The sequence below is a fragment of the Lygodium microphyllum genome, chromosome 19 (genome assembly GCF_053477565.2).
Source record: "Lygodium microphyllum isolate KBCC chromosome 19, Lygodium_microphyllum_v1.1.10, whole genome shotgun sequence".
Taxonomy (NCBI): domain Eukaryota; kingdom Viridiplantae; phylum Streptophyta; class Polypodiopsida; order Schizaeales; family Lygodiaceae; genus Lygodium; species Lygodium microphyllum.
In genome coordinates this window covers 48,265,599-48,278,963 of record NC_141153.1, presented here as the reverse complement: position 1 = coordinate 48,278,963, position 13,365 = coordinate 48,265,599, and the positions used below count along the sequence as shown (strand labels likewise).

The 13,365-nt window shown below is 38.4% G+C and overlaps 1 protein-coding gene across 1 annotated transcript in view; it reads right to left on the bottom strand.

Moving 5' to 3' along the window:
• Positions 1–7,703: 7,703 nt before the first annotated feature.
• Positions 7,704–13,365, bottom strand: part of LOC148019838 (UDP-Glycosyltransferase superfamily protein) — a 55,707-nt gene continuing 50,045 nt past the window's right edge. Inside the window, exons 9-15 of the mRNA XM_087700034.1 lie at positions 10,859–11,016; positions 10,471–10,581; positions 10,071–10,132; positions 9,933–9,985; positions 9,756–9,831; positions 8,502–8,628; positions 7,704–8,405 (exon numbers count right to left, since the gene is read on the bottom strand). Of these exons, the coding sequence (XP_087556160.1) occupies positions 8,389–8,405; positions 8,502–8,628; positions 9,756–9,831; positions 9,933–9,985; positions 10,071–10,132; positions 10,471–10,581; positions 10,859–11,016 (604 nt within the window). The 3' untranslated portion in view covers positions 7,704–8,388. The remainder of the gene's footprint in view (positions 8,406–8,501; positions 8,629–9,755; positions 9,832–9,932; positions 9,986–10,070; positions 10,133–10,470; positions 10,582–10,858; positions 11,017–13,365) is intronic.

The following is a 13,365-nucleotide window of genomic DNA, read 5'->3' as shown; positions in this document are numbered from 1 at the left end:
ATTTCTTTCTTTGTTAGTTCATTATATCTCTTTCCATGCCTTTAGCCCTAAGGTGTACTCAACTAGCTGGGGTGTGAGGGCTACCAAGCATCTCACCATCTCTTTAAAACTCACCATGATGGCTTTGGTCTCTAGTCTACTCAACTAGCTGGGGTGTGAGGGTTACCAGGCATCTCACCATCTCTGTAGAGCTCATCATGATGGCTTTGATCTCTAGTCTCAAAGTTTGCATGAAGATAAAGCACCCTAATATCTAACCCAACATGTTCATGGCCTTCATGTAAGTAGCAAGTTTGCATTTCTTGATTAATCCTTTGGTAATGATGTTGCTCTCTATGACTTTGTTTAGATTACCCAAAAGGTGGAATTTCAATTCTCGAATGTTGCATAGTTGTGGTCAAAGGTCAAATTCTCATCCCTACTCATAGTGGAAATGACCTTCGTTGATTTTCAATTCTCCAATGTTCCAAAACTATGGTCAAAGGTCAAATTCTTGTTGATGCTCGATAATGAAGACGATCTTATCCTAATTCTTAGTATCCCTCACAACTTTGACTCCTTGATGTGGTGCTTGGTTACCATCACACAAAGGGAAAAAGTAAAAGTAAAGGCTCTCTTGATGCTTTTCTAAATCAACAATGACAATTAAACAACAATTTCTAAACTAACAATGAAAATAAGTAATAGTTTTTGAATTAATATGACAACTAAGCAATAATTTTTGAATTAACAATGAAAAATAAACAATGATCATAAGAATTCACAAGGAATTATTTGTTTAAATGATTGTGTTTAAATTTTCAATTTAATTATGGTTTTAATGATTTTTAGTTGGGAGTAGGGTTTTGTGGTTACTAAGGTGCATGTGATATGGTGGAGAAGAAACTTATTTATATACATATGAAAAGGTGAGTAATTTTATTTATGTATAAGGTTAGCATGTTGCCTATTCGGGACGTAGAAATGCGGATTATATTGTAACTTTGCAAGATTATCCAAATCAAATATCAGTCAATAAAGATGGTCCTTCAGAGTAGCTAGTGATGTGTGATTCTTCCTCCATGAAGAGCTTTTCTAGAGATATGTTATTTTATTGTAATTGTAGAGACTTGCTTGAAATGTTCCCTAAAAAGAGTGCCAAAGTGCACACGCCTCAATAGAAATAGGTGATGATATCAGTCGATAGCGATGGTCCTTCAAAGTAGCTAGCAATGTGTAATTCTTCCTTGAGGAGACGATTATCTAGAAGAGAGTGATGCTCTACCTCAAGAGGGTAGCTCAAGTTTTGTGAAAGAATGATGGATCAGAGCAAGAATCCATCACAATATGTGGGGTCGTGTTATAGTGTTTTGATGGCCCATCATTGCTCTGCATTAGTGAGAGTTGATTGACATAAGAGACAATATCAAATTGTTGAGCATACCACTCCTTCAATAACTTTTGGTGAGAAATACACTTTTGTTTTAGTTGATTGACCTCTTAGCACTTGGCATTCTTTTCAGCCAGTGTTTTAAGCGTCTTTTTGCATTGACGTGCTTTTGCAAAAGATATGCTCGTGGTCTTTTCATATGGCTTGCCAACAGGAGAAAATCTCAATCATTTATTCTTTTGTGATCCCCAAGTCAATCATCTTATAGATTCTTTGTGAGCATTTCAAAGATCTAACTAGGAAAATCAATCACAAAGTCAAAAGATTAGCTTGCATAGCCAAGGAGCTTGCCATTTGGTAAATTGATCAGTACATAGTGCTAGGTTTCAAACCAACTAGCAAACATGGTTTAGTTGCACTAATTTAGTGTTGGCTTAGGTCAACAGGTTTACAAGTTCTAGTTTTTTCTCAATAGCTTGTTCCTCTTGCATTGACTTTACACTTTTTTTGAGGATTATTTCAATACTGCCATTAATTATTTAGATAGATTTATCGGTTTTGGAGTTAGCAACACATGGTGTGCTTTTGTTGCATCTCTTAAAGAGTTAGAGCCTATTATGTTCATGCACAAGTGCTATTGATATATTATCCAAGAGAGTCTTAGTTTTCTTAGGTCCTTACCTTGCAAGGGTTTTTAGGATTGTGACTATGTGGTCAAAATTTTGTGTGTTACAAATTTTCCTGTAATTTGTGTCCGCTCATGTTTTTACTTTGCTGATGCTCAAGGGGTCTGCCAAGTTGTGTGTGAGAGCTTGGGAATCCATATTAGGCTCTTGCTTGGATAATATCCCTACGCCATTAGATTCTCAATACAAGAAGATACTAATATAATATTAGATTGAACAAAAGACAAGACAAGATAAGATAAGAATTAGAGATACATGGCTTGAACTAGAATCGGAGAGGACTTACCTTGTGCAACATTGCCAAGACTAAAGGGATTTGGGCTATTATATTAGAGTTGAGGAGGTTAAGGAAGTTTCTAGATGATGACATCATTGATGGCATAAGCATTGCTGAGAGTCTTAGGCAACCATCTTAGTGAAGTGTATTGTTGTTATGGTTCCTTTTGCGAGATGATGTAGTTGTGGGTGTGTTTTGATTAATTTTCTAGTAATTTCAACTTGTTTCTTTGGCCACCACTAGAGGTGAGTTTAAAGGTTGCCTTAGCAAAATCTCTTGCCCTACATCTTCTCTGTTCAGAAGAACGTAGAAGATGGTGGGGATGCTTTCGATTTTGATCATCAATATGAGTTGGCACTTAACTAAAAAGGAGTAGGGTTTTCCATTGTACAAATGAAGCGATGTCATTTGGCACAAGTGGGGGTTGCCCTTATTGGATCACACTCTCTTGCTCCATGGCTCATGTCACTCAATAAGGAAATAAGAGAATCAATATCTCATACCCAGTTGGAAAGTCAACAAGAGGAATGGCGCAAAGGGAGTATGCCAACATGTACAGTTGATAATGCATCAGTGCATCCCAATCCATTTGGCATAGGTGCAAGAAGGCAGGCTAGGCCCAAAATCGATTGGGCAAGGTATTGAAGTTGAAGTCCTCATCCATGAAAGCTTTGGTTTTGACTTCCTTGGAAGAGCTAGCCTGACCTTAAGGTAGGCAAAGATTGTGTCTTCCATCAAATGAATGTAAACAATGCATTCTTGCATCGTGAGTTGCAAGAAATGTACATGAGAGTTGGATCCTCATCCATGTCAAAATTTATATTGCCCATTGCCTTGATATTGAAGTTTTGTGGTTTTCCTAGGTGCAAACAATTTTGGCATAATGGCTCAATTGTTGGGTTAAGATTAGCTATAATGCTTGTCGGTGCTAAGGGTTAATTGTATTTATGATGATATGGGTGCTAGTATTTCTTTGTGTACAATCCCTTCCTCATTGAAAGATCTCTAATTCTACATTGTTTATTTGACCAACTGCATGTAGGGTCCTAAATCCCTATTATTTTTTTTGTATGTGGTCTTCTAGCGAGTATGGGAGAACTAAGTCCCTTGCATAGAATGTCCTTTGTTGCATATGCATATCAAACTAGGTCTTTTGATGGGCGTTCTTAACAATCATTGCATGGGTAACTAGAATTCTAGTTTTTATGAGATGCTCCAACTCAGTGAGGCACTCAATCCAAGCTTTGTTTCCTCTCCATTTCTCTTGCACTACTATGTATAGACTAAGGATTGGAAACTTAACAAGAATTATGGCATCACTACTATAGGTCAATCTAAATGGTGTTTGGCCCATGGCTATCTTATATGTTGTTTGATATGTCAAAAGTGCACCCATGAGTCTAGTATTCCAATCTGCTTGCGATATGAAGTTATCTTTGTCAAGATATTAATTAGGGTTTTTTTTGTTGATTTCACTTGGTCATTTACTTGTGTATAATAAGGAGTTGATATTTTGTGGATGACCATGGATATTGAGAGCAAGTGCTCTATGACTTTGTTAACAAAATTGGTATTTTGGTCACTAACAAGTTTGATGGGGCACTAAAGCTTGATAGGACCCTCCTCCCACAAAAACTTGGCCATTGTTCAAGTGACATTTTTGTGCATGGCTTACTTCGTCCCATTTCACTTTTCTTTTACTATAAACAACATGAAATGAATTTATTTAAGGAAAAGGAAACCTTTTGGAAGAGGAGGGAAATATTCAAAATTTTCCCTCCACTTTTGGACACGTTGTGGGGCCAACCTAAGATGTGAGAGGTAAAACTTTGGATTTTCTTTGGTGGGGGGGAAGTAGGTAGGGGACAAGCCTAATTGTAGTGGATCCAAGGGGGAAAAACAAAGTGGATTAAGTGCATGCACTACCCTTTCTCCCATTGGTCCACCTCAAATCTCTCATCATTAGGAAAGTCTTTTAACTCCTAAGCTAAAGGCTCCTTTTTGAGTCCATATTTTCCCTAATGCTTATGGCATAATATGGATTAGAGATGGTGGAAAAAACTATGGCATCTTGTTGATAAGCAGCAAAGGCCAATCCATAAACAAGGTAAGTACTTATATAGCAACCTAAGGGAGGAAAAATAGAAGCATCACAAGCAAGCTAATGTTAAACTTTAGCTAGAGAAATCGACAGCTTGATAAAACACAGAACACTTTGCATTGAGATGTAGATGGTAGCTAATGATAGTCAAGTAAGATGTTAGCCTTCTAGCATGCAATAAACTTGCTCTAAGAATAGTAGCTTCCCAACATAATGATATCATACATTTATTAATAAGTCCCTATGTTTGGCAACTATAGGATGATAGAAATCATGGAACTCCACTTGTAGTGGATTATCAATGCGGCCAAGTGTGGGTCCACAGCCCCACACCCACTTTAAAGGGACCCAAAGATAGAGATCCTAGATAAATACTTGCTAAATATATTGTTGTGACTAACCACTTGAAGATAGCAATTGAGTGATGCGATTACTTCTCGAATGAGATGCTCCAAGGCTGATGTAGATCATGCCTTTGTGAAGCTCTTCTTGACTTGGAAAACACCGCATTGATGTTGGAAAGTTTGTTATAGCTCAAAAGTGAGATCTTGTTGAAGCAGTTGAAATATAATTTTTTTTGTGGAACTTCTTATCAACTTTTCATGATGCCTAAACGAAATTTGAAAAAGAAAAGGAAGGTGGATTCCTAAATGAATCTATAAGAGAGAGCATCAATTCAACATGTAAGAAGCCGAACAAAGCATTGTCTAAGATGCATGTAAGTTACCAACCTAGGACTAGGTTCTAATGTTGTGAATTATGAACAATGCTCAGCTAGGAGCTTAGTGCTCTAATACTATGTGGAAAATATGCAATGACAAAGATTGGATAACAAGATAGACAGGTATAGGAAAGATGTGATGGATGGACAATTGCACTAACTAATTGCATGTTTGTGTATGTTCTTCAACTCTTCAAAAAGTATCTAAGAAAGCTTATTAGCTTAAGGCCCATTATATGCATGCATGTGAATTTTTCAATTGGTCACTAAAATGGTTTATGAAGGAAGCATTAGATCAAGGATTCCCAAGAAAGTGAGAGATCCAGTCACTTATGCACATGCCAATTGATCGCCAAAATGGTTGCTTTACCAAACAAAGGATGTAATACATATTGTGGATCGCATGCACCTTTCATGATATGCATTTTTGCCAAGTTCTCATGTAACATAGAATCCAACCAATGCATATGTGGATTTTTCAAAGTGCACCAAACAATTATGTGCTTTCTCTTGTGGAAAAGTATTTGATGCAATAGATTAAACTTCAACTCTACATGGAATGGGCTTATTTTCACAATGGGAATCGTAATATACTGGGTTGTACAAAACTTATAACAAAGTTTCATAGATGTTGAAGCAAGAATGGGCTTGGAGATTAGGCAAGTTGATGACCTATTTTTCATGCCTAAGGATGTTGTCCCAATATTAAAACAATGATGTAAGCTTTAGAGTTGCTTGCACTGACATGAAGCATTGGATTCTAGTTGTGTGAATGTGAATACAATTTACAAAGGTTGACCATAATCGTTTAAAAATGGCCTTTTTGAAACATTGGAACAAAGCATTATTGAGATCGACTTCCCATTTTTATGCAATGTATCTTCAACTCTTTGTTTCTCATATAAGAGATTGATGAACGTCAATGGGTATGTTCTTTGAAACTTCAACAATTTGACTTTCAATATATCATAATGGTGATCTAGTTAAGCATTTGTGGATGAATTTCTTATATACAATTTTGTCCAATTTTGGATATCTAGTCGTTCAATAACTATTTGATTACATTTTGAAATTACTTTAGCAACCATGATTAGGTTAGTGATTTGTGGATGCATTTACTATACATAGTAATGTTAAATGTTGGCCACTTAAGAGTTCAATGACTATTTGATTACATGTTTTTTAACTTATTAGTCAAGTTTTTAGGAGTTATCATTATCCACTTAGGACAACTTGAAAATGTCTACGACAATTTCATTCAAATGCACAAGGGTATGATTTGATTTAAACTGTATTTGCTTATGAAAATTGAATTCATGATTTCTATTTTTAATATGACCTTTTATGTGCCATGGCATTGAGTTTCATAGTCTACCTTTCACTTTCACAATCTGACCTTTCCATTGTATTGTAAAAATTACAAAATATTAACTTTTGTTGCGATAATAGTTCTTAAAAGAATTTGGCCTCAAGGCTAGTCATTGCATAGGTTTGTCCTATAGCCTTCGATAGTTTTCCACATTTTCATCGTAGAAAGGAATTTATTATCAACTTCTAATTGCCAAAATGATGGTACCAAAACATAAGGCCAAACATCTATTTTGCATTAGCTTACATAGGAGGCAATAAGTAAAATGACACACATCCTCCCCTTGATTGCCACCTTTTCATTATTATCTATGAGATTTTCCTTACTATAACAATCTCAATCAAATGCATGGGAATTCTTAACATGTATTCATAACTATATTTGAACACCAACTCATAGTTTATTTTGAGATGACAAAATCTTTAGGCTACAAATTGACAACGCAAACAATAGACAATGTACCATATATCCAAATACAAGTCAAATAGATACAAATAGTGCACGACCTTAAAACTAGGATTGGCATAAATATCTCCATAAGCCTTTTCATTTCAAGTACCATTGAAATATAGGTCAAATAGATACAAACAATGGACAAGACTTTAAAACTAGGATTGGCATAGATGTCCATGAGCCTTTTGGTTTAAGGTACCACTAAAACAACTAATTATGCTATCAACTGTTTTTTGTGTCCCAATAATAAAATGTAGAAGTTTGTGTATTAAGTAAGATTTGTGACCATTGTTGTTGCACAACCATCTACTATCTTATACTGTAGAGAGCATGCTTAAAAGATTGAACCTTACTTTTTGGTCTTTCATTCGTGTCTTAATGTTTGTTTCCACAACTCGAGAGCACTAGCAATACATTCCTCAAACATTCATTCAGTGGCAATACTTTTGGTAATGTCCATATTCCAAAGAGGGGTTATCTTTTGCCACAAAAGGATATCAAGTTAGGTTCCCTAAGATATCATACATGTTGGTTCCCGGTTTTGGATGTTGATCTTGATGATCCACATCCATATCATCTCACTTTCTTTCCAAAGGTCAATTGGAACGATTTGCGATACATTAACATGGCTCCTCAAAAAAGAGGAAACAAGAAATTGATCAACTCCTTACTATGCACTTTGCAAGAAACATGACGTCACTCGTCAAAAGAGTTTCGTTCAAACTTATTAATTGATCATTGCACCTAATTCCCAAGACAAAAAGAGATAGAAACAAACTGACAAAAAGCAAAGCAACGGTGTATGAGTTTCCAATAGGACCACTCTCCACCATTTCACGTTTTGATATTGCATAGACATTCCAAGGAAAATAAGCCACAGTAGCAAGCCGTGGATATACATACCACCTTTTTTCAGTTAAATCCGCCTTGGATCAAATAGTAGAAACACCAGTTCTGACTACTCGTTGTTATGGATGAGTGATCGTAGGCTTTTATATTCCTGAATACCCCCTGGCTGAACAACGATGATAGATGTGGACCAGCACCACTCGAACTAATGTGACATGATACAACAATTTGTTCTATTATGAGGAGCCTGTATGAGTTATCAGTGAGAGAGAAAAAGGGCATCAAGGATATTTCACCACGTGTATGACGTTCCTAATTGGTGATTATTCTCACCATTTCTTGTGGCCAAGCAGACAGCTATTGCCATAACATAGTCACTCTTTTGCAACGCCATTGACCTTGCAGAGTAAGATGTCAATCAGGTGGCAAGGGATGTATAACAGCACTGAAAGTAGGAAGCTTGCAAATGGTGTTGACATCCAAATGCATGCTCCAGCAGCATACCTCATGTTGACGGAGAGCCAGCATATATCAACATAACATCAAAATAGTATGAAGTGGTTTCATTTCTTGAAGTCACCTGCAAGGATTGAAACAAAAACACGTTCTTGCATAATTATTCAATTGCTTCATGTTCAGTGCTAAAACAAAAGCCAGTCAAGAACAATATCAGCACCTTTAAGAAGAGGGAGCATGTGCCTATCCCATTCATCTTCCCACCGAGAGCTCAAGCCAGAGGCCACAGCACCCGTTTGCAATTTGTGCAAGAGATGGCAATCATGAGGAAACCCCTTAAAAAGCTCCTGCAAAAGGAAGTAAGACAGGTTCAGTTAGTATAATAGCCTGATTTCTAGAGAGAGTAAAAGTAGACTCTCTTCCCAGAAAAGTTTGATCACACACAAACCATCATGTCTCTAGAGCCATTCCTACCAGCGTTGTCTGTACTAACAACTACTTCTGTTATTTCACAAATAGCACAACGAGCAAGCTAAGGATCAGAGGCAAACATTTGAGTTCATGAACACACCCCCCCCCCCCCCCCCCAAAACCCCAAACCAAAAAAAAAAAAAAGCATCTATAAATGGCGCACATATTCAGACCCTATGAATTCAAGGGAACTAGGAGCCTAGTGAAGTGCAAACAATCGCTGGCTGAAAGAGAGATTCCAGACATAGTAGAGCTCTACAATGGTAGGTCTGGATTGACTGAATGCCTCTAACACTTATCAGCTTAGGCATGCGCATCTAAAATTAACATTTTTATTTTATGCAATTGACTCGGTTCCTGGGCAGTGGGATTATATGGTCTGCCTGGGATTATTTAAGCTAGGAATCACAAAGATGCATGATCAAATGTGGCCTTGGGGTCAAACAAGACTCCCAAGCACTATTGCTTAGAAGTATTGAGATTTTTAACCTTCCCAAAACACCATCACCCCCACCCACAATAAAAAGAAAGGGAGGGAAAAAAAATCTCTTTCCAATGCACTTTTTTCGTAGTCAGGATCTCCAAGAAAAACGCGCGGAGTTGAGAAAGTTTTGGGGAACTTGTTCGTTTAGGGGCATCCCAAAATTTGGGAACTTTGATTGAAAATTGAATCTGGAAGAAATTGAGAGATGAGATTGTGCATGCTTAGACTCCTTTTTAAAGGTTGTCAGGAAAGAAACTCTGGATTGCAAATTGGCAAGCAAGAGAATCGAATGAAAAAGCTACTACAACATAGAAGGTCCACTCTAAAGGGGCTTCAAGTGAAGTTGTCCAATGAGCTTTTGAATTATGAACCACAACCAGGACAATTACGAAGATGCAGAGAAGCAACTCAGAAAGGCAGAGACTCTTATGATTACTTATTTATTCTTTCGGGGTTTTTCTTACATAGATTCAGATCAAAATCAAGTTCATACGGAATCCAGAAATAAGAGTCTCTCACCAAGAACTGATCTGCAAGCTGTAAAGAGGACCAGAAGAGTAACCCATTTTCATCATTCTTGACAAGCTCATCAATGCTGCAAAGTGTGGTTACCACAACAGATCCATAAATAGTGAAAAAGTAACTGCAACAGCTTTTATATTGCAAGTCACCATTCTATCAAAATTATAGGAATACCAGGAATAAGAAACAGCACAAACAGGAAGGCCACAACCGAACATGTCGACAACCTGAAAGACAGTTGTATGGATAAAGTGTTATTGAATGATGCAGTGATATATACGTATTAACTAAAATAGGATGTGATCTCCTTACTTTCATGGGAAGATCTAATCCTGAAGAAGATGTATGGAGACAGACACCAAGATCGGCTGATCCTGAACACAGAAAAAACGAGATGAGTGGCTTCAACTCTGGACTAGCAGTAGCTTAAAAGTTTGATCAGAATTGCAAACATGGGCATTGCTTAGATTCAGTACAAACTAGAAGGCAGCAAAGAGAATGCTGTTAAATGCTGAAGTCTGATAAATATGTGGAGCCTTCATGGTGACAGTCTATGCAAAAATGTGACCTTTATCACAATTTGTAAAACTTATCTACACCTCTGGTAGCCAGCCAGTAGGGCTTATCCCTTGAAGAGTCCAAAGAATATAAACAATGAATTGCTATGTACCTACAATCAGTTTTATCATCTTTGTGAAATGGAGTTTCTCACCGAGTAGAAGTGGATAATCCTGGGGTGAGACCCACATAGTCTTAAATGCTACACGTCGTAGCCGCAGCTTTTGAATACGTTTTTCATACTCTTCTCTCATTGGCCCCTTTCCTTGATACCAAAAACCACATCAACCAGATTTACTCAATTATGATTACATATGTTTAGACGCTTTTAAAGAGGGCACTTCACTCACTAGAAACTTCTGTACTAAAACAGTAAGGTTCATTTAACTTAGATAAAGCATCAAATATTTAACTTGCTATGATAGTTGAAACTCAGCAAGTGTGACAAACCAGTCACTAAAATAGTAACGTTCATTTAACTTAGATAAGGCATCAAATATTTAACTTGCTATGATAGTTGAAACTCAGCAAGTGTGACAAACCAGTCACTATAATGAGAAGATGTGGAAAGGGTGCAGATCCACTTTGCCGTTGAGTATTTTTGTTTCCAGCTGAATCATCTTCACCTAAAAGGACACTAACACGACGATCGTAGCAAACCGCTGCCTCTAAAAGCATGCCAAAATCTTCATCAACTGTCCTGCATAAGATGGACATACCCTGATCAGTCACTTCATACAAAAAACACTAGCATCAAAAGTTATTCACTCTCTCCGATGTTTTGTTCCACACAAGTCATTGTCTCTTTTGTAAATCTAATCTGTAAACACATGAATGATGAAAGAGTAAGAAGCCAGAAGCAATACAAAAAACTGGAACTGACAACTGAATGCACCGTACAGAAGGCAACCTATAAATAGGCCGAGGGTCTGCAACAGCCAGGACCTGGGGCCATAGAATGCCGGACAAAGACACTAGATATTGAGCTGGACGAGTTCAACAAAATATTTCAACAACCCAAGCTCAAGCTGCTCACGACTAAGATGCCAACAAATCCTTATTTGCTAGGTCCATGAATGGAAGATAGGGTTTCTGGCTAGAGCAAAAGCACTATGGATGTTCAGCTGGATGACAATAGGCTGCTCCTTTGCATGCCCTATCCTGTGTTCTCTGAGCTCTCTATCACTGTCCATTCTACTCAATGTTCAGCAGTTGTGCTCTTCTGCTTCTATTGCTCATTCTCACATGGCATCAAACAACCATTGTTGCTGGTTTTGGTGCTTTGCACTGCTCAATTGGGTTGTTTGATCCGCTTTGATTGTTGCATTTTCAGCTGCTCAACCTTCTCATTGCTGGGTGACCAGCTAACAATGCATACTAGATACCCTGCATTTTCTGCCAATGCTTCATTTCAGCAGCAGCTGTGTTTGACTTCCTTGACATTGCCTTTCGGCCTAGCGACTTTGTTGACGCTTCGCCGTTTCATGCTGAAGATTGTCCTTTCTAACACATGGTAATTTCATTTTTATGGCTGGTGGTAATCTGATTATGTTTTCAGCTTTAGAGAGGGTTCACGTGTGCTGGTTGTCATGTTTATTCACTACATTCTTGATATTTTTGTCCCTATCTCTTGCATTATGATTGAAATGTATGAGTGGACTGTTGACCCTTTTTGATTATTGGGGCTGGCTAAGTACCCCCAAGCATCTCTTGCTCTCTATTTGTTGGGAATAAAGGCCCTTGTGCCTTTTAATGTGCTCAGGTGTGAACACACCCTTATATATACATATATATACATATATATACATATATATACATATATATGTATATATATATATATATATATATATATATATGTATATATATGTATATATATGTATATATATAACCTAAAGTGGTACACTCGTCATTGTACCCAAACAAATCGTGCACACTCTCTCACTCTCTTTCTCTCTCTGCTGCTAACAATCCCTGCGTGTCTCGATCTTCGCGCTCTCCGTCACTACAAACTAGTATCAAAGTGGGCACAGATGGAACAATTCCCGATGTAAAAGGCAGCTCGCGTACAGCTGCTGGGTGTTTTGTCCGTCGGCAGACAGGAGTGGAAACAGTCACTTCAAACTGCCCAGCAGGTGACAGGTCCAGCCAGGCAGGCAGAATCATGGCAAGATCATGGCAGGTCCAGCAAGCGATGGGCAGCAGCAGGCCTGACAGTCAGCAGCGGGGCTCGCGGACGGGACCAACTAACAAGACGCTGGGACCAGCGGGCGAGCAGGCTGCGCTGACGAACGACCAGGCAGCGACCACGCGACTGTTAGCACGCGATGGGACGGGCAGGTGACCAAGCGGCGGGTCAATGGACCCATCATCCAACATTTTTTTTTCTCTTCAAAGTGCTCAAGTGTGAACACACCCTTATATATATATATATATATATATATATATATATATATATATATATATATATATATATATATATATATATATATATATATAACCAACCTAAAGTGGTACACTCGTCATTGTACCCAAACAAATCGTGCACACTCTCTCACTCTCTTTCTCTCTCTGCTGCTAACAATCCCTGCGTGTCTCGATCTTCGCGCTCTCCGTCACTACAAACTAGTATCAAAGTGGGCACAGATGGAACAATTCCCGATGTAAAAGGCAGCTCGCGTACAGCTGCTGGGTGTTTTGTCCGTCGGCAGACAGGAGTGGAAACAGTCACTTCAAACTGCCCAGCAGGTGACAGGTCCAGCCAGGCAGGCAGAATCATGGCAAGATCATGGCAGGTCCAGCAAGCGATGGGCAGCAGCAGGCCTGACAGTCAGCAGCGGGGCTCGCGGACGGGACCAACTAACAAGACGCTGGGACCAGCGGGCGAGCAGGCTGCGCTGACGAACGACCAGGCAGCGACCACGCGACTGTTAGCACGCGATGGGACGGGCAGGTGACCAAGCGGCGGGTCAATGGACCCATCATCCAACATTTTTTTTTCTCTTCAAAGTGCTCAGGTGTGAACACACCCTTATATATATATATATATATA